This window comes from Apus apus, chromosome 5 (genome assembly GCF_020740795.1).
Source record: "Apus apus isolate bApuApu2 chromosome 5, bApuApu2.pri.cur, whole genome shotgun sequence".
Lineage (NCBI taxonomy): Eukaryota > Metazoa > Chordata > Aves > Apodiformes > Apodidae > Apus > Apus apus.
The window spans coordinates 63,622,670-63,643,689 of NC_067286.1; the positions used below are offsets into that span (position 1 = coordinate 63,622,670).

Sequence of the window (21,020 nt, forward strand, 5' to 3'; positions counted from 1 at the left end):
TCAAATCTCATCTCAGTCTCCCCTCTTTCAGCTTAAAACCACCCCCCCTGTCCTGTCACTGCGATGCAGGGAAGGTAGCAGCTGGCTCACTCTGAGACCCCGGATGGATGTGGCTTCTCTCTGATCACACAGGGAAGCCCTTGGAAGAGGTGGACACCAAATATCTGATTCCCAAACCCAGAGCATCTGTGATGATGTCTAACCCTCCTTTCCCTCTCCATGCACTCAGAGCAGCCGGGGCAGGAGGACACCTCGGTGGGTTGCTGAAGGCTGCACACCCTGGGCAGGCAGTGCTGGGCTGCAGTCCAGCCCAGATCACACAAGCGTTGGCTCCTCCAGCACAAGGACGAGTCCAGGACACGGAAATGACCCTGTTTTTATTTCCCCCTGCAGAGCCAGCTTTCCCAGGCCCTCAATGGATTGTCAGACAGAGCCAAGGAAGCAAAAGAGTTCCTGGTCCAGCTCCGGAACATGGTGCAGCAGATCCAGGTACTGTGTCTCCTTGCTGAGGAACAGCCCCTTCCCACCAGGATGAGCTGCTCCTCTGCCCCATCTCCCCAGCTTGGTTTGGTGGGTGATCTTCTAAAGGAGACCACACCTGACTTTTCATATTATTCCCCTCCAGCCCTCCCAAAAACTGCTCTTCCCAAAGCTGCCTGTGTCAGGGAGTGAGCAGCAGAGACCCCAGCCCTTCCCATCTCTGCCATAGGCAGATCCAAGGACGTGGCAGGATGGACCAAACCTGTTCCTCACCTGCTACTGCCACATTGGGCATCAGCCAAGGGCTTAATGATGCTAATGTGATGGATTTGAGCTGCAGGTGGTGCAGCTGCACGTATCAAAGTGGCCCATGTGGCACTGTAAAAAAAAAATATTAAGAAAAATCAGGTTTCCCAAGAGAAACGGAGATGAGCCCAGTGCTGAGATGCTCTGCTCTGACCTGCAGGAGAACAGCGTGGAGTTTGAGGCCTGCCTGGTGGCCCAGTGTGATGCCCTCATTGATGCCCTCAACAGGAGGAAAGCCCAGCTGCTGTCCCGGGTCAACAAGGAGCACGAGCACAAGCTGAAGGTGAGTCCCTCCCCACCAGCCCAGAGAGCTGCCTGCAGTGCTGGCACCCATAGGGACAAGGACCAGGATGCTGCTGGTTGGGGTGAAGCACCACGGGGGGGGAGTGGGGAGCTCCCTGGGAAGCTGCTCCTGCTTTTCCCACTGGCTGAATTCTGGTTGGCTGAAGGTGCCCAGCGTGATGGGCCCCGAGCAAAGTGCTGCTTCCTCCAGGCTGTGGTTCCCACTGGATTGCTCCAGTACCAGGCCAGTTACTAGTCAGTAGGTCAGCAGAGCCACGTGTACAGCACCAACAGGCTGGAAAACGACCTTGTTCATGTCCCACGTTGCTTCTGAGCTACTAGCATGATCCTGGAGGATGCTTAGTGCCTGTAACTGCTGGCTGCAGCTGAAGTTCTGGGGCACTTGGTGTTACGAGGTGCCAGTTTTGCCATCAGGCAGGAGCAGGAACTGCTCCATTTTCTGCTCTGTGCTTGGTTTCACAGAGCTGAGTTGTTGGCACTGGGGGAGCTGAGCTACAGCTCTCAGCCTGAGCCTTCAGGTCAGATGTGAAAGGGAGGCTCCTTGGCTTGTGTCCTTCCTGCAGTCCCTACACCATGTCTTTTCAGCTGGTTTGGGGCTGAGAAGGGAAGACAAGGGCCCAATCCCACCTGGGAGCAGTGGAGCAGGTGCAGCACTTCCCAGTGTGTGTTGGACAAGGTACCTGCACCCTGACCATCACTGACACGGGCCAGCTGAGGCATTTCACACCAACACCACCGAGTGCTTCCAGGGTCCCTCTTCCAAGGGCATTTCGGTGTTCTGGGTAGAAACATCTGTCTCTCTTCTCTGTCTCCACTTCCATCCCCCTCAGCCTTGCTCTGAGCCACCCAGGAGACTCCTGGAGGGATTCCTGGACCTGCCTGAAATGAGGGAGGAGGCCACCAGTCTCATGAGAGCTTGTGAGTGTTTCCATCAGGAGATGGACAATAGCAGCTTTGTGGGACCAAGCCCAGCAGCAGTGCTCAGTGCTCCGAGATAAAGCACAGCCCCAGCCAGCCATGCCATGCCACCAGCCTGTCTCCTTGGCACAGAGAGGACCCCCACTGCCTGGTGGGCTCTCTTTCCCTCTTCCCCTTCAGGACACGGTTAATTAAACTCTCACAAAGCCAGGCAGCACAAAGCAATTCCTCTGCTCAGCACAACCCACAGAGGTCTTGCCCTTTTTTTGGCCAGAGGAAAGGAATTGCATCCCACTGCTTGTTCTTACCCTATCTTCTGTGTCCCCAGCACATGCATGTGTACATCCCACCCCTTCCACCCTTGGTACCAGCCAGGACAGGAGGAAACCACCTTGGCAGTGCTGCTCCTGCCCCTGGGTTTCAGACTGGACTCTTAAAATCAGCCCATGAGCCTCCATCCCTGCAGGACTGAGCTCCTCAAGCTCCCTGTGTGCCATGGGAAGGGAGCTGCATGGCAGGAAGGTTCTGTGGTGCTAGGTCTGCTCCAGGAGCTGTGTCTGCTCCAGGAGCTGCCCAGGAGGAAGGTTCTATGGTGCTGTGTCTGCTCCAGGAGCTGCCCAGGAGGAAGGTTCCATGGTGCTGGGTCTGCTCCAAGAGCTGCCCAGGAGGAAGGTTCCACAGTGCTGTGTCTGCTCCAGGAGCTGCACAGCAGCTGGTGTTTAAAAGCCAGAAGCTCTGGGGTGCAGCCCAGATGCTGCTCTGCTCTGCAGAGTGTGGGGCTGGTCAGATTTTTAGCCTGAAATGATTTCATTTTCCCTTTTATCTCTCGCAGGGGTGGGAGGGGGAAGCAATAAAGGCAGCCCTGCTGCCTTGGGCTTAGGCTTGTTTGGGGAGAGTTGTGCAGCCCTGACTCACCAGCCAGAGTCCTGCACACTCAGATTTGCCTCTGGTGGCTTCAGCATCCTCAGGCTGGGACATGCAGCCTTGGGACACAGCCTGGGTGAACACTCATCCTCCCCCTCTGGCTGGGGGGCAGGGACAGAGAGGGTTTCGCCTGCTTTCACAAGCTGCAGATGGAAGAGGGGGTGCAGGAGAGTCTCAGACCTGATGTGCACCTCCCTGCTGTCCTCACAGGGTCCTCTAGCCACACCAGGCCACTTCTACAGGCATTTCCCACCAATACTGGAGCCTGGTCCCCAGCATCCTCTTCCCCAGCACTGCCACTGTCCCCACGTGCTGTCACCCAGGGGAATGGGCTGCCCAGGTCATCTCCAGCATGGGGCAGTGTCCCTTTTGCCTCCTCCAGGGAACCCCCCAGACAAAGGCAGCACCTGCAGCTCCAGCTGCGCCTCAGTCAGAGGGACAGGGGAACATGAGGAGACATGAAAGGGGAGCAGCATCGTGCCTGGAGCAGCTTCCTCCCCATGGGACATCTTCCCAGGCTGGGGCTGGCTGGGGAGGGGGAGTAACAAAGCCCCCAGCTCTTGCTCCAAGGCTCTGGAGTGCTGGAGGCATTGCAGAGGGAGCAGGAATCCTTCCAGGGTGGCAGGAAGGACAATGTGCAGAGTGTGAGGCTGCAGCAGAGGGGTCACCTCCCCACCTCTGCCTTCCCCATCTGCAGCAGCCTGCTGCTTCCTTAGAGCCATCTCTTCCTACATGTGCCCTGTGCTGAATGTGCCCTCCTGCAAGACCAGGAGGCTTGTCCTGGTTGATGTTCACATCAAAACAGGACAACATTGACTGCTGGCTTATGGTGACAGCTTCACCCCTTCCCATAGGAGACCAGTCCACTGCATCCTGGTTCGACTTGATGATCTCCAAGGTCTTTTCCAACCAAAATTCTTCTATGATCCTAGCCTGGCCGGTGTGTCCACTTGGCACTTCCATGTCCCCAGAGCATCTCAGCTGAGGAGGTGAGGTGATAGGTTGACCAGTGGGACTTAGCTGTGCCTCTCAGGAGCCTTTTCAGATCCCAACCAGCTGCTCCAGCAGCCAGCGTGGAGCCGCAGCGCCCTGCCTGCAGCTGATGTCCCCATGGGCTGCCCCTCCTGCCTGCTGGGAGACTGGCCACCAGGACACAGAGCAGCACCATGTGTGTGAGGGGATGAGGGACAGAGGGACACAGGGCTGCCCAGCTGGCCTGCAGCCACTGGCACCTCTCAGCAGGGAGCCCAGGTTCCCATTTCCATGCGGCATCCGGAGTTGGGGTCAGTTTGGCTTCAGGACTGACCTACTTTGGCTTGACACATATTTCATGGAGCCAGGAGCAAGTGCAGACTTGTCTGTGGGCAGACACTAATTGCTCCAGAGTGGGGGAGAGGTTTGGGAGGAAATTCATTTGGAAGGGATGTTTCCCTGTCTTTCCCCAACCTCCCCCTATGCTTGGATTCAGATGAAGAATCTGAGCTGTAAAGAACATCTGGAGGAACAATGAGGCCAGGTGACTGCTCCACCTCCAGGACAGACCTCCATGACTGTCCTGCTCTTCATTGCTGGCCCTGGTTTTCAAAGGACCAGTATGATCTTCCCCAAGGGAAGGTGCTCTAGAGCATGGGCTGGTTTGTGCTGGGGACACAGAGTCTAAAGTGTTGTCCCAGGAAGAAATCTGCTCAACCCACAGCACACATGAACTGGGCTCTGCATGCACCTCCTTTAAGCTCTCAGCAGTGTGGTGCACCATTCTGGTCTTCTTCTGGCCTTCAGGTCCTAGGATGTCTTCACTCTGATTTCACCACAGAGCCCTTGCAGCCAAGCAGCAGTTGTCGCATTCTCCAGAGGAGCTCATGAGACACAAAACACTCACCAAGAGCTCATGTCCATAGCACTGGGTCTCCAGAGATGAAATGCTGCTCCATCACCCTTCCTTAGGGGTACAGTCAGAATTTTCCAGGAAGCCCAAGGGAATTTGATGGCCCCTGTTGGATTAGGTCACTGGTGATCAGGACTGGTGTGAAAGGATGAGAAACAGGACAGAAGGACAGGTTTGGTTTCCTGTACTGTGGCAGTTCTTTATGGAAGCACCAGACAGGACACAGGGGTCAGATGAGCCCATCACCAGGTGCCTTGTTTCCCAAAGATGCAGATACCAGACCACAGCTTTCTCTGACAAATCCCTCCACACTCTGCACCAGTTTCCCCCTACCGTGGTGTCTGGGAAGGGCACTGGCTCCAAGGAGCTCTGCAGAGCTGTGATCAGGCTGCAGGGATGCCTCTGGTTTTCTGATGTCCCTCAAGCTTTCTGCTTGTTTTGTTGAAGAGCTGGATCAAGTCTGTCCTCTGGAGCATCTCTCCACGTGCCGTGTTCTCCAGAGGTTCTCTTTGGTCTGGAGGCCAGCTCTCTGTGTCCCACCTCCCCACACTTGCTGGTGCCTTTGATCAAAACGAGCTTGTGTGAGTCTCCAGGAGGCTGCCAGGGTTGTGAAGGCAGCAGCTCTGCTTTTCCCAGCTCCAGCCTCCTCTCGCACTGGCAAGAGACAAGTCACCATGGAAACATCCACCTGGAAACGCTCTGCTCGGAGGACGCGTGATGGTGGGATTCAGCAAAATCAAAACCATGGGGATCTGTCCCTGGAGTTTTTCCATCTGGGATTTTTCCATCAGTGCTGTGGTGAAGCACAAGCAGCAGCCCAGCTCCCTGTGGCAGCATCCTCTGTCCCCACAATGTGCAGGTGACCATACCCCAACCACAGTGTGCCTGGGCTGAGGAGGCTCCATAATCTCCATGTGACATCCCTGGTAGGACTCATCCTGGGCACTGAGGAGGCTCCATAATCTCCATGTGCCATCCCTGATCGGACTCATGCCAGACACTGAGGAGCTGAGGTTCAAGTGAGGCTGAGTGCCTTGAAAACCAGTTATTAGCCAGGTACTAAAAAGAGAAGGAAGGTGAGGAAGACACTTAAGTAGAGATGAGTGTGATGCTACTGCCTTCTAGGAGCTGTATTAAGATGTAAATTATAGTTAATGTCATCGTGCAGGGACAAAAAGCTCCTGAAATACATTTCCTATTTTAAGGTAGCAGTGAGCTGCTCTGAGTGCACAGCAGAAGTCCTTTTTGTAGGCTGGAATTAGCATCTGCGTTTCTGGCTGTTGCCTCCTTTGGCACCTAAAGGGAAGAAAAAAGGCATTTGATAAAAACTACCACAAACAAAATGCATCAAGATGCCCAAGTCCCCTTGCCACCTGAGCCATCAGCCCTTTCCCAGAAGATGCTACCACTCAGTGAAGTGTGTTCTTGTGTTTCAGGAGAGGTTTGTGAACTCTCTGCCTCCGTGCAGAGCTCATGGCAGCCTGGTTTTCCTGGTGATCTGGTGAATCCAAGCCCTCTGAGGCCTCCTGAGGCTGCTCCTCAGCCCAGCACAGCCTCCTTTGCTTGCACGAGTCAAAGGCTTGAGGAACTTCCAGTTCTTGCTCTCAGCTCTCTCCACTGAAGCACTCTTCATTCCTGGGGTAACCAGGAGCTGAGGTATCCCAGGGAGTGGAATTCCCTGATGCACAAGGAGAACCACAGGATGCTTAAAGCCACTTGGAAAACTTGATGACTTCACTGGCCTCACGGGGTTTCAACTGGGCCTTCAGAGGTGTGGGGGATGCTCATGTCTTATTTTTAAAACCTTTCACTTCCTTAATCAAAGCTCTTCATGGAGTCTCACGGTTCCTCTCTGCATCCCATCTCTCTTGCGTGAAGCACAGAAGCTGCAGAGCCACAAAGCCCCACTAGATCCCAGCCAAAGATCCCTCTTCTGGCCTTGGAAGCAGTTTGGTGGTGGGTGAAGGGAAACGTGGGCTTGTGCAGCCAGTTTGCCTGCTGTGTGGGTGCTGCAGCTGAGCTGCTTCATGCTCTAGTTCTCCAGATGAACAGAGGCTGGGTCCCCCGAGGGCCACAGGATCACTGGGGATACAGGGACAGAGCCACAGCCCCGGGTTTGAATGTCGACGAGGCTGGAGACTGTTCTGGTCTTTAACCACCTTTGTGGGAGGAAAGAAAAAACCAACAAAGCCATTTCAGTAGAATTTCTTGGCTCTCAGTGCCCCCTCAAGCGTTGGCGATTTGAGGTCCCCCGGCGGCAGCGGCAGCAGCCGCTTCCACTGCGGACCAGGCCTTTATTAGCAGGGATAATCCACCAGGAAGCTCGGTAATTAATGAGCCTGGAGCTGCCTGGTGCTGGCCTCACCTCACCCTGCTGCCAGGGAGTGGGCAGGGTAGAGGAAAAAAGGCAGGGCTGGCAACTCCCTACCCCAGCTCCCTCCTCCCAGGCAGTGCCAGGAGCTCCCGCTGATGCTGGAGCAGAGGTGGGAGGTCCCTCTGCCTCACCAGTGTCCTTGGCCAAGAGGGTGATGGGTGACAGGGGAGCCAGCCGTGTGGCCAGGGCTGTCCAGGGACATCCTCCCTGTCTCCACTGAGCAGAGGAATTTCCTTGGAGGCTCCTGGCTGGCTGGTGGTAGCAGATGGCAGTTCTGCTGGTAATACTTTGAAAGCATCTACTCGGGCAGGGAGAGGCTCACAAATTCATTATCCTGGGCAAGGCAGACAGAGATTTAAGCTACAAAGAAGATAAGAAGATTGTTTCAGCAATCCCATCTTTGCTGTCTTTCTGGTGGCATGTGCATTTCCCTGGAGGGGGGTCTCGCATGAAGGAAGGGGGCTGCTGTGCTGGGGGTTCAGGGTGGGGTTTCCCACCTGCCCATCTGCAGCCCAGCAGGCAGGGAAGGCAAAACCTGGGTCAGGACAGTCAGGATATGCTCTAACAGCACGTTCAGAGCCCACAGACTGGGCTCATCTCACACTTGGTGTTACCCCAGGGTCTGCAGCTGAGAGACCCAACATCCACACAACCCTTGCAAGAGCAGAACAACCCCCAGCACCTTCTCTCTGGGCAGAAGAGGTCAAATTGAATGCAGGGGGCTGCTTTCTGTTGCATGGCAGGGGCTGCAGGTCAATGCAGGGCATTGCATCCCCTCTGCACCTTTTGGATCCTGGCCAGAAGGACTGACCATCCCTGTGGTGAAAGGAAGCCCAGGGGCTTGCCCACACTTTCAGAAGAGGTCAGTGTAGGAGCCGAGCTCTCCAGGACTGGCTGTTGCCTCTGCTCCATCCCAGCAGAGCCGTTCCAGTGCACTCAGGTGTTAGGAACTGGTGCTGAATGAAATCTTCCTTCTGATGACCAGGTTTGAGGCCAAAACCAGTGTGAGCTGATCGTGCTGTCCCCTGGCCTGGTCTCAGAGCCATCCATCATCTCTGCAAGCCTCCCTACACACATCCTGGTCCAGAGGAGCAATATGGGAGCTCCCTCTGCTGCCTTGTCTGTGCTGGACACGGGGAGCTCTGGCTGCAGCCTCCTCCAGCACCCGGGATTGCTCCAGTTTCCCTCTGCCACAGGCTGGGAATATTGGGCTGGGACTGCTAAAAGGAGCAAGGGGTGGTTGCTCCCTAAAAATCAGGAGCTGGCTAGGAGAGTGCTTGGTGGCAGTTGACAGAAGCATATGTTGTCCCAAGTTGCAAGACTTGTTAATTCTTTTCTTCCTGCCAGGTGATTAAGTAGAGGTGATTAAATTATAATTAAGCAGCAGATGATGTGATTGATTGCCCTGCAGGAGTTGTTGCCCCCCACCCTTGAAATCCAGGCAGGTTCCCTGCAGGAGGCTGCCATGTGCTCACCTCCCCATCCCTCAGAGCAGCAGGGCTGCAGGCAGGAGATGCTCCTCAGCCCAGGGTGGTAATTCCAGAGGGTGGCTGTGGTGCTGAGGAGCACAGCTCTGCTTTCAGAAACGTTAATGGCTGCTTATTGCAGCTTTTCCCCTCTCTCTGCAGCTGCTGATGGGAAACTGGTCTTTATTGCCTGTAACAGAAATAGCTGCATCTCCAGAGCTGTGGAGCTTTCTCCAGTCCTAGTGGAGAACTTCCACAGCTTTAAAGCTCTTCCAGAAACAAAACATTAAAACTATCTGCTGTGGGCATGTGCCTCTAAAGCGTAAGATCTCCCTTCCTGAGCTGCTCTGCCAATGTCCCATGGCAGAAATCTCACTTGACACTGGATGCAGACCTGCCTCCTGCAGGGATTCAGTGGGAGAAACCAGCCAACCTTCCCGTCCACCCTGGTGGCACTGGAGCCTGAGCCCCATCCTCCCTGCAGTGGTTTGGGGCAGAGCAGCAGAGCCTGCAGGTGCTGAAAGATGTTCCCTTGGGTGCAAGAAGATGTGCTGCAGTGTGCAGCCTGGGCAGAGCCTGGTGTGCTGGAGAGCCCTGCCCCAAGGGGTGCAGGATTTCTCTCCTCTCACCAGCTCACTGCTCCCTCTGAGCTCATCCCCACGGGAGATAAAGAGGTGATTCTGCAGCCTGGTCCATCTCAGCTGGTGGGCAGATCAGCATCTCAAACAGAGCTGGAGCTGGGGGAGGTGGTTGCATTCATTATTCTTGGAAATAACCAAAATACCAGACTCACTCCTCCTCCCCTCAGGGTGGTTGGGTGTAGCTGCCCTGGGGCTGAGCCCAGGGCAGGGGATGGGTGGGATGGGTAGGGCAGCCCCAGCAAGGGGTCATCTCTGGAGGCAAGCCCTGGCTTTGCATGGAGTTCATCAGCTGCCATTTGGAAGCTGTCTTAACTAAAGACAGAGCAAGGAGCTACCCTACTGCTTTGAATAATTAGGTGGGTCAATCATTTTGAGCTGAACAAGGCTGGTCATTGTTCGCCAGGTTTCCAGGGGTCTGGAATTTGGTGCAAGAGCCTTGGCCAGTTCTGCCTTTTTTCTCTCCCCGTGAGTCTCTGTCTCCCTTGGCGTGGCCCTGTCCCTGTTCCCACCGAAGCCCCTTTGCTCCCTGTCTGCCAAAACCCAGCAGTTCCAAGTGATGCTGCTCTCCTTGTCCCATGGCAGGTGGTGCGAGACCAGATCTCCCACTGCACGGTCAAGCTGCGCCAGACCACGGGCCTGATGGAATATTGCCTGGAGGTCATCAAGGAGAACGATCCCAGCGGGTTCCTGCAGGTCAGTGTGGAGCTGCTTGTGTCCAGGCTGCAAGGGGAGAGGGCCCGGGGGTAACACAGTAGAGTCAGGGGGGTAACACAGTAGAGTCAGGGGAGTTGCACCAAGGATGATGTCCCCAGCAGCTTTTCCAGCCATAAATTAAGGGACAGCCTCTCATTGCCTCCAGGTTCACAGCAGGACAGAAGCAGGCCAGGGACATTTTACCCCACACTGGACACTTTTACAACTCAGCTTGACAAGGTGCTGGGCCATCTCATCTCTAGATGAGATGTTTGTGCCTAGAAAGGTTGGACTGGATGATCCTTGAGGTCCCTTCTAACCTGGCAGTCTCTGATTCTATGACTTCTTGCAGAAGACAGTGGTGTATCTGTGAAGCAGTGATCATAATGTGCTGTCTCTTGGTTCTCCAACACTTGAGAGCTGCATCCCACCATTCCTTCCTGGGCCACTCCCTCTGGTTCATACACCCTGCCTTTAAAATGGTCTCCAGAGCTCCTGTGGTCCCTCTGCCAACCTGAGCCTGCAGTGAAGGGCAATGGTGGAAAGCACGTGTGATGTCCCAGTCAGGGGCAGAAGTGGCAGCCTGGGAGGGACAGGGAAGGAGAGCAGGGTAGGGACAAGAATAAGCTGAGGCTGTTCCTTGCCACCAGATCTCAGATGCTCTCATCAGGAGAGTGCACTTAACTGAGGACCAGTGGGGAAAGGGGACACTCACACCCCGGATGACCACAGACTTCGACCTGAACCTTGACAATGCTCCTCTGCTGCAGTCCATCCATCAGCTCGACTTCGTGCAGATGAAAGGTAAGAACATTTCCAGCACCTTTCAGAAGCCCATCTCTGCTCATGCTGAGGGCTTCCATCCAGCTCATCACAGGGAAAGGGGCAGGAGAGGAGAGTTTCTCATAGCAGCCTTCCAGTGCCTGAAGGGGCCAGGAAAGCTGGGAAGGGACTTTTTACTAGGGTATGTAGTGAGAGGATAAGGGGTGATGGATTAAAACTGGAAGAGGGGAGATTGAGATGAGACATTAGGAAGAAATTCTTTGCTGTGAGGGTGGTGAGACCCTGGCCCAGGTTGCCCAGGGAAGCTGTGGCTGCCCCATCCCTGGCAGTGTTGAAGGGCAGGTTGGATGGGGCTTGGAGCAGCCTGGGCTGGTGGGAGGTGTCCCTGCCCATGGCAGGGGAATGGAAGTAGATCTTTAGTGTCCCTCCCAACCCACACCATTCTATGAGGCAATACTCTTGGATTAACCCCAGAAGAAGTCTTTTACACCTACTACAAATCACCTCCTCCCTGCCCCAGGTGCCACGGGGCTCCCCCTGCTCCCCTCCGTGCTGCCCTCAGCCAGGGTTGCACTAACTGGTGTTTAGTTTCCTCCCCAGTGCCGGCCCCCCCGATCCTGCAGCTCGAGGAGTGTTGCACCCACAACAACAGTGCCACCTTGTCCTGGAAGCAGCCCCCCTTGTCCACGGTGCAGGTGGAAGGCTACATCCTGGAGCTGGATGATGGCAACGGCGGCCAGTTCAGGGTAGGTGATGGCAGCAAGGGGACAGTCCTGGCACCAAGGTGTTGCTCCTGGCTCCAGTATTGCCCCACCATGGAACAGCCAAAGAGTTCTAGGCCAGGTTGGATGGGGCTTGGAGCAACCTGGTCTAGTTGCAGGTGTCCCTGCCCATGCAAGGGGGTTGGAACTGAATGATCTTGAACGTCCCTTCCAACCCAAACTGTTCTGTGATTCCCCAGACTTTCTGCAGGTTCTTTCCTTCCCTGGAAACACAAGACTGGAAGCTGATGGTGCAGACAAACTGTGGGCTCTTTTGGGGTGCAGGGTTCTCTGAGGGGGTGGGAATACCCTTCCAGTGACCACTTGCAAATGCAAAGGAAGCGTTTGGAGCTCCATCTTCTTAGGTTGCTACACATTTCATGCAAGGTCTGCTGACTGCCATGAACGACTCATGGTTTGCCAGCTGCCAGCAAGCAGAGGTGTTTACAGCCTGAGGGCTTTTAAATTTATGTAATTAGACAATTAAATTAGGATTTTCCTCTAATCTGACACGCTGATAATTATCCTGGCGTGTTCACATCCACCGAGGGCAGGTGCAGGGACCAGCCCATCATGTTTCCTGAATTCATCCACAAGAACCCCACAGGCAGAGTTAAGGTGGAAGAGAGGTGATGTGGGTGGGATCTGGAGAGAGAAAGGAGCTGGAGGCTGGGTGGGGAGATACCAAGGGCATTGGTCAGTGGAGGGCAATACCTCAGTCTTCTCACCTCCCATCAGCAGTGGGAAAGGGCTTGGATGTGTGTGGCATTCCTGCCGCCCAGGTTACAGAGGGTTGCTCCAGCTGATGGGACATGGCTGGTGCTGGGAAGGGAATGTCACTGGCTTCTCCAACCACTGAGCCACTGTCTCGCCCCAAAGCAACACAGTGACCAGCTGTGTCAGGCAAACTGGGAGTGCCAACTGTTGTAGTGGTGACAGTCCCTGCTGAGAGCAGGTCAGTGTGTAGCTCAGCCTGCTTGCTGGGCCAGGAGAGGTTGGGATGGTGTTCAGAGGCAAGAGGACTCAGCCTTTAGGCTGAAAATGGGGCTCCTTGCAGCAAGCCCAGGGTAGTGAGGTGAGAGCTGGGGTGCTCCTGGCTCTGGTATTGCCCTGTCATGGAACAGCCAGAGTTCAAGACCAGGTTGGATGGGGCTTGGAGCAACCTGGGCTGGTGGGAGGTGTCCCTGCACATGGCAGGGGTGTTGGATCTAGATGATCTTGAAGGTCCCTTCCAGCACAAACCAGTCTGGGATTCTGTGGTCTTATGAAATCATAGGACCATTTTGCTGTGGGCCACTGGTCAGGGCACTAACCCGTGTCTGTGCTCACTTGGCAGGAGGTGTATGTGGGCAAGGAGACCATGTGCACGGTGGACGGGCTCCACTTCAACAGCACCTACAGCGCCCGCGTCAAAGCCTTCAACAAAACTGGAGTCAGCCCCTACAGCAAGACCCTGGTCCTCCAGACATCCGAGGGTAAGGCATTGCCACAGCTCCAGCCCCATGTGCTGGGACACTGCTGACATGCAGGCCTGGGGACCAACCAGCACCCCCCAGCTTAGCATTGCAACAGAGGGAACCGCTGCGCTGGTCCTCCAGGACCTCAGCAATCCCTGCAGGAAAGCCAGTGCTGGTGGGAGGAGGGAAGGACATGTCAGGAGCCTTCAACAGGGCCAGAATTTCTCCCTCCTCTGCTTTCCTTTGCAGAAGATGGTCTTTGGGGAGGTACCTGCAGAGAGGTGTGTAAGGTGTGGTGGCAGCAGGGTTTGCGTCGCACACAGGGCAGCTCAGATCTTTCCCTTGATTCTGTCAAACAATCCAATGTTGCTCCTCAGGCATTAGGGGTTGTACATGGCTGCACCACACCAGAACCTCACCATGTCTCCTCCAGCCTCTGCCTGTGCACCACATAGAGCTGGAGGGCCCGTGGAGCCACATGGGTGTCCTTGCTGACCCACAGGGGGTACAACCAGCCACGCTGGCACCGTCTGATACCCCCCCGCCAATGGAATATTAAACACTCCCTCACAGGCTGAGGAGGAGCCTGATTTTAAGTACATTTGTCACACCAGACACTTAATCCATCATGGAAAATGGGCTGGTTTCTGACATGCAGGAGGAGAGCCCTCACCAAGAAGCCAGGTGGGATCCCCAACGGGGGATGCAGCCGTGAAGGAAGGAGTCGGTCCCCACCAGCACATCTGCTGCCCCATGGCTTGGCTGCCAGGCAAGAAAGCCCTCCTTGGAAATTTTCCATGCTTGGTGGAATCCCTTTTCCTTATTCCCAGACTAAAATCTCCATGTGGAGATGTCTTTCCCAGCAGTGTTGCCAGGCCTGGCTGGCTGCTGGCTCTGGGGTCCCCAGCAGCTGCCAGCAGATGCAGTCTGGAGACAGGAGGGAACAAACAACTTGTCGGGCTGCTGGTGGGGCAGAAGGAGAGTGAGATGCTTCTTGCCATGGAGCACCTCTGGTGGCTTTGAGCAAGGAGAAAAAAGGGTTTTCTGCTGAAAATTGATTTACAGAGAGAGGCAGAGCAGAGTGTTTTCACTTGCTTGCCCGCTTTAAGCTGCAGGAGGTAACTGTTCCAGCTGAGAGAGAGCATCTGCCAGGTTTGGATGCATGAGCAGGACAGGTCAGTGAGGAATGGGACTCCTGTGTGACACAGGTAGAGTGGAGAGCAAACCCATGACAAGCCCTTCTCATACAAGAGGCAGAAAACTCAGATCACAGCCCACAGAGGCCTCGGCATGTCTGTCTCAGAGCTGGGTGCCTGTTTGCAAAGCTGGGCACCAGCTTCAAGAAGCTGCAGCCTTCCTCTGGAGATCCAGGGATGGGACAACCCAGATCCAGCCCTGTGCCGGGGAGGTCAGGACCTCTCTCAAAGCCTGAAGGTCAACAGTTCTCACGTGCTTCACTACCCAGCTTCAGCAGCCTTTGCAGGACACAGCAGAGCTTTGGCTTCTCATCACATTTGTGTCTCGTAACAGCCACTGGAGACACAGTTTCCTAACTAAAACCAGCTGGGCTCTAAGTTGTCCCAGCCAGGAGTTTGCAGGGGGGAACCCTGTGATCTTTTCCAGTTCTGCTTTCCTCTTCTTGGTGTTTTCACTATCCAGTCAAGCTCACCTATTGCTCAGCTCCAAAATATGAAGGAACTTGGAGAAAACAGCAGCTTTTGGTCACAGCAGACTTGGCGCTGGTGCTTTGAGGCTGGTGCCTTAGTCACAAGTTTGATTCTTCTGAGCATCACCTGAAAGTTTGCTGCATTGCACTTCTTCACTTGATGGGCTTTTGCATTTGTTACTCCAGCACAAAAGAAAGAAAGAAGGAGGAAAGTTCAAATGGCCTTGGAGCATTTTCTGCTCTTAGAGTCCACCTGAGCTTCTTGGACACAAAGTGAAAGACATTACATCTCTCTGCAGCTTCCAGATACCCGAGTGACTCATTAAGTAGAGCCACCTCACAGAACCCAGCTTTTATTTCTGGAATGTGCAGCAGCATCAGGCCTGGACGTGCTGTTTTTACCCTGGAGCAGGCTCAGCTTCGCCACGCGCCGCGGAGCCGGTTCTGCGGGAGGAGGGAACAGAAGAAGAGAGGAGCACAGTATGGAGAGAACACCTCTCTGAACATGGCTGTCCTGCTGTAAGTGGTGATGAGAAATTCTGCTTGGAGGATGTTATTGAAAAGCTGGCTGCTTGTCCTGGCACACAAGATCCTTGTCTGCAGCCTGTGGGCTTAACTGAAGTCTTTCTTCTGCCTTTGGTGAGCGGTGGGATGGGCTGTAGAGGCTGGTGGGGAGTGAAAGGTCTTGTAGGGTCTCAGCATCTGGAGAGAGCAAGGATGAGAAGGGGGTGAAGTTGTGTCTAGGCCTCTGCAGGAATGCCTCGGTGGTCCTGCCCAGCTGAACAGCCAAGGCAAGCCAGCCAGCACTGGTGGGAATGTCCTACAGGAACCTGGCACACACAAGCCTCCAGCAAGCTGCAGAGCACCTTCCCAGCCCGCAGTGTGGCACGTCTTCTGCTCATCCCAAAAGAATTATGTTTTCCAGCTGAGGACATTGCATTTCCCTCTTCAAAGCTGGTGCTTGGTGCCACCAGCAGGACAAGGGGGCTCCTGGCTGTGATAAGGTCTGTGCCCCAGAGCCCTTCCCACATGCTCTGGAGCTTCCCAGGGATGAAGATACTCATCTTCAGCACACCCGAATGGCAGCAAGAGCTGATGGCAATGGTCCTTACCTTGAGCTGTGTCCTCTCTCTGTCTCTTGCCCTGTGACATCTCAGCTGGTGCCCCCCAGGACCATCAGTGCAAGCTGCAAGGCACTGTGATGTGGGGCCTGGCTTAACATCTCTGTTCCTTCAGCAGCTGCTTGAAGTTCAGCTGTAGGCTTGGAAATTAGTTTGGAAGAAAGTCTGCAAAGTGACCCTGTCCCAGGGCACAGGCAGCTTAAAAAGCTGCAGAGGTGCTGGGAGCCAGTCTGGGGGACCAGCCGTGTCTGCACTGCCCCTTCCCTAAACTGCTCTGGGTCTCCATGACTGCAGAGTTTCAAGGCGAGCCTGGTTTTGGCTTCTTGTTTCTTTGGTGGGACACAAGCCTAGGAGCAGAGGGTCAGGGAGGAACACCTGGCTTGTCACACCCTCTGCCCTGCTGTCCCCTCTCCTGGGTTCCCAAACTTGGCCAACTCCCACAACACCACAAGCAGCCACTCACAGCCACCTCTGCCACCCTGGGGACATGGCAAAGGGGCTTGGGCACCACCCAGGAGAGCCTTTCCCCAGCCTAGTTGAGCACCAGAAGCTTTCATCTTCTTTCATGCCCAGCTCCTCATCTGGGGCCCAACTTGAAGTTCCTTCCCAGCCTTGGAGTGACCCTCAGCAGCAACCGGAGCTTTTTAACTGGCAGCTTTCAGGAAGGGCTGAGCAACACAAGGGAAGAGACACTGCAAGGAGCTGCAGGGACATCAGATGCTACTTAGGGAAAGCCATCAGCCTGGCTGCTCTAGGTGCTAGTTCCTCTCATTCTTGGTAGATGTTAGAAGGCACGTCCCTCCCTAAGCTGAGCTCCATTTATTGACCTGTTGTGCAATGATGTCTCTTGCCCATTTCCGATCCCCCTGATGCTCTTTGCTTCCACAGCCTCAGCAGCAGCACGTTGCAGGAGTTACAACCCACTGTGCAAAGAAATGCCTCCTTAGATCTGGTTTAATGTCATTTCCAGCTCAGTCCACATTCACAGCTGAGACAGGCAGGCTGGGGATACAGAGTTTGGGAGTTTGATCCGATTCCAGTGTGTGGAGGATGGTGGATCCTACATTTTCATGTTGAAGTGTCCCTCAGCAAAGCTAGGGAATAAATTGCAGGAGGTGACCAGCTGTGGTAGCAGGGAACAGAAACCAATGACCCAAGAGGTTCCCTCTACTCTGACGTGTTGCTGTGAATCACATGAGTTAAATTCTTACTGTGAGGCTCAGATGTGTTTTGACAGGTCCAAAGGGATACCAAGAACACAACATCCCGAACAGCCTTTGAGTAAGGTGGGTGCTTGGTGGGACTTAGGGTCACGTTGCTCACTACAGCCAGCCTGCTGGCTTTTACACCACTCCTGTGTGGGGCACAAAAAAGGTCCGAGACGTCTGAAAGAACGCTGGGAGGTGTGCATGGTAGCCTGTGAATTTATTTGGGGGTGTTCCTGCAAGGAGGTGCAGGACTCGCATTAAAGAAAAGTGCGTTGAATTTGTCATGATGAGATGGGGACGTTTTGGAAGATGTTTCTTGCCAACACTCTGAGAGGCTTTCCTGAGGGGTCTGGCTGGGCTGCACAGCACCAGGCGTTTCTGCTCCAGCAGACCCCGTTTCTGATCTCTAGTTTGCATTGATCTTACGTTTAGACACGCAGTCAGAAGAACAGACCCTCCCTTTTCCAGTGCCTTTGGAAAGATCGCAGCTTCGTAGAATGAGTCCTTTCTCCTCCACCCTTAATCTACAACCCAGCTTCCCCGGGAGGTCCTACTTTGAGCTAAGATCTTCGGCCCACCAGCTGAGCTTGCATTCTTCTTTACAGTCCCTGAATTCAGCCGGTGAGCTGAGTGCCTCTGGCATTTCTTCTTGGTCTGTGCTTCTGGGCATCTCCAAAATGTTTGTTTGTTTTGTTCCGTTGTGTTTGTTTTTCCCATGACATGCAGATGGCAGGGGAACTCTTTTCTGTGTGTCAGTGGCCTGCTCCTGCTGTGGAGAGACTTTTGGTGGCGTAGCTCTGGTGGTGTGTTCATCTGTACGTGGCAGCATGGGCGGTTTTAGGAGTGGGGTGAGAGAGCAGCACAGTAGCTCCTTACCTGGGTGCTGCTCTCAGCGTGGCTGACCCGTTTGACCCAGGAAACTGGCAGAGCAGGTCCCTCATCTTTGGTTTGCGTTGATCTTGTGACTAGGGACAGTCAGAAGAACAAACCCTCCCTGGGAAAAACCCGTGGGGACATCTCAGCGGTTTGCTTTCCTGGTACAGCCAGAAAAGGCAGCCTCTGCTGTGAGATTTGTTCTGTGAAACTAGTTTGCTTTGTTAAATCCAGACCCCTCTGAGGCAAGAAGCAAGTCTACATGCAAGCAAGGTCTGCTAAGGCCAGCTCACAGAGCCCTTGCAGCCTGGCTTCTGGAGGCCCTGAAGGTGTGGGCTCTCGTCCGCTCAGCTTTGAGCACTGGGCTCGGCTTTTGCAAAACCAGCCGTGATCACGTGGGGGTCTTGTTTTCAGCAGAGCAGAGGAACCTCCTCCTGTGACCCCTCGCTCACCTGGCAGCACCCACAAGCACTTTGCTTTGTCCCCTTGTGCCCACTCCTGGTGGGCTGTGGTGGGACAGGGGCAGCAGGGGCAGGCTGAGCGACGGTCCCGGGCAGGCAGCGAAGGAGCCACAGGCACAGCACATCTCCCAGAGCTGTTTACTAACCCCTCTTTGCACATCTTCCTTTGCTCCGGATCCTGGGCCCTGATTCTTCCCCCACTCTGGATTTACACCATTCCATGGGCTCCAGTGGGGTCATTAACAGCCTCCTCTGGTGTCAGCCCAGGAAGAATGGGGGCCCCCGATCGTTGATTTCCATCCCATCACCCGGAATGAGAAGTGCTGCAGCATGACCCTTGCCAGAGTCATAACCAGGGGCCCTGCAACTCACTTTTTCTTTGTGCTTTTTATGTTTTGCTTTGATTTCTTTCTCTCATCCTGCTGCTGTGCTTTCCTGGCTGGAGCCCTGCTTTGTCACGGCCGTTTCTTACCTTGTGTCCAGTGTATCCACATCCACCAGGATGGCCCTGAGCAATTCCTGTGTGTGTGCTACAGAGTTCTGCAGCCAGGGTCTGGGGTGGTGGGAAGGGCAAAATGAGGTCCTCCACGTGCCCGTGTGTCCCTGCTGTTCTGCACCCATGTGAACTTGTGTGGCAGTTGTGCAGAGAGCTTGAGAAGTGCTCTTTGGGCAGGGGCACCATTCATTCAAACAGCCTCAGGAGGTGCTGCTGGCAGGGGCTGTCTCACCAACATCACAGGGTGAAAAGCCCGGTTCCTCACCAAAGGGGAGGTGAAAGCCAGTCACAGAGCAAGACAGGGCTTTCCTTAAAATCCAGCACCCTTCATGAATGTCCTCCCATGCAGCGCTGACACAGGGCTTCATGTTGCCCTCTTCTGGTGGGGACAAACTCCTGGATCATGGCAAGCTCCTGGATCAGGTATATGCTCCTGGATCAGGACTTGCTTCTTGATCAGAACAAGCACCTTGATCAGGATGTGCTCCTGGCTCATGGCAAGCTCCTAAATCAGGATGTGGTCCTGGATCAGGATGTTCTCCTGGTTCAGGATTTCCTCCTGGATCAGGACAGGCTCCTGGATCAGTCCCCGGTGCAGTCCAGCTCCCAGGAGGTGTTTGCAGCCAGCAGTCAGGTGCAGCCCCGTCACAGGATGAGGGGCACCCCAAGGGCAGTCAAAGCTGCAGCCCCTTGGGTGCTAGCAAGGGTCTGAGGCCAGGCAGCTGCCCCCAGGAACCCCTTCTCCAGCTCCACTCCTGCCCAAAGTGCACACAGGGCAGGGGAGGCAGCCTGGGAGAGCTTGGGGGTCACTGGACATACCAGTGGCTGCTCTTCCATCAGTCCTTGTCCTCCAACAAATGGCTTTAAGTGATTCAGGTGAGAGTCAAGCTAAGGAATATTTACCAAGCAGCCAAGATACTGCTCCAAGACTCCAATTTCCTGCCCCTTTTCTGGAGGAAAGCCCAGTGACTTGGCATCCCCAGCAGGTAGCGCTCAGAATCGATGCTCTTGAAGGCTGCAGTGGGATCAAGCCAGGAAAGAGCAGGTCCTTGAGGTGAGACCCACCAAGATGGGCAACACTCAAACTCACGGGCCGTGTTTGCAACCCCTCTCTCTGCTGTCTGGCTGTTAAGGATCAGGCCTCCCCTGCCTGGCTGGATGCTTCAGGAATGCTTAAATGCTCGCGAGTGTTTTTCAGGTGGTTGTTGTCTCTCAGCTGTGATGTGTGAAATGTAGTATCTCTTTGTAGGATGCAATTTTGAGACACAAGGAACGCCTTACTCTCAATTAGGCAAGTATATTTATTGCAATTAACTGGCACCTACACCGTGCTGCTCATCCTTTTCTTTCCTTGTTTTTTTAAATCTTGAACTTCCCCTGGGACAACTGAGCAGCCCCCCTTGCACATTGGCTGCTTGCAGAGTGTTCTTGGGTGTCAGAGCAGGAGGTGGACCTGGAGGAGGAATGGGGATGGCTACTATGATGGAAAGGCATTTTAAGTTTTCCTCCTGGATGGTTTTAAGGAGAAGCCTTGAAGTCAGAGGTCTGGAATTGGCCCTGTAATTAAGAACCAATCCTCCTGCTCAAAGCAATAGGTATTCCAGTTCATTACCGTGGGCCAAACACCGAGGTGATTAGTCCCTCTGCAGCTAATTGGAGCCGCTGGTTGGAGCTGGGGGCCTGGCCCATGCTGCCTCCTGCAACCTCAAGGCAATTCATTCCCCTGGGAGGAGCATCCCTGTGCCCAGCCCAGCAGGATTCCCTGCTCTGGCAGCTCACACACCTGCCCAGAGCCCATCCCAGCTCCATCTCTCCCCACCCTTATGCAGACGAGGTCCGTGCCCTGGCTGGAGAAGCAGGCCAAGCAGAAATTGTTTCCCTTTTCGTTTCTTTACCCAACTTCACCTGCTGTTTTCTCTCCCTCATGCCTTTCCTTGGGAATGACCACAGTTGACATTAAAAAAATGGTGGCAGGTACGGAATGGCCTCCGTCAGGCTGTGGAAGCGGGGCAGGCGGGTGCATGTGACCTGTCTTGTGGAACCGTCCAATAAATCCCTGAACAAATCTCACCAGAGTCTTTTGTTTTTCAAGCCGTGTTGACTCCTGCAGGCGTCAGAGCGTTGTGTGGATGTGGCCGTTCACGTTTTCAGTCACCACTGGAGAAAAACCACCCGGGGAACCTGGTGGCTTGTGCAACCCCGTG

At 54.6% G+C, this 21,020-nt stretch overlaps 1 protein-coding gene across 8 annotated transcripts in view; it reads left to right on the forward strand.

Annotated features, from left to right (window-relative positions):
* The window catches only part of TRIM9 (tripartite motif containing 9), a 57,237-nt gene that overhangs the window by 31,268 nt on the left and 4,949 nt on the right, over positions 1 to 21,020 (forward strand). Inside the window, exons 2-10 of one of the 8 annotated variants that reach the window (XM_051621154.1) lie at positions 394 to 489; positions 947 to 1,069; positions 9,880 to 9,990; positions 10,641 to 10,794; positions 11,362 to 11,519; positions 12,871 to 13,036; positions 17,413 to 17,607; positions 20,066 to 20,107; positions 20,767 to 20,790. In XM_051621154.1, coding sequence (XP_051477114.1) covers positions 394 to 489; positions 947 to 1,069; positions 9,880 to 9,990; positions 10,641 to 10,794; positions 11,362 to 11,519; positions 12,871 to 13,036; positions 17,413 to 17,607; positions 20,066 to 20,107; positions 20,767 to 20,790 — 1,069 coding nt within the window. The remainder of the gene's footprint in view (positions 1 to 393; positions 490 to 946; positions 1,070 to 9,879; positions 9,991 to 10,640; positions 10,795 to 11,361; positions 11,520 to 12,870; positions 13,037 to 17,412; positions 17,608 to 20,065; positions 20,108 to 20,766; positions 20,791 to 21,020) is intronic. The other 7 variants (XM_051621147.1, XM_051621148.1, XM_051621151.1 and 4 more) reach the window with 7 other exon arrangements.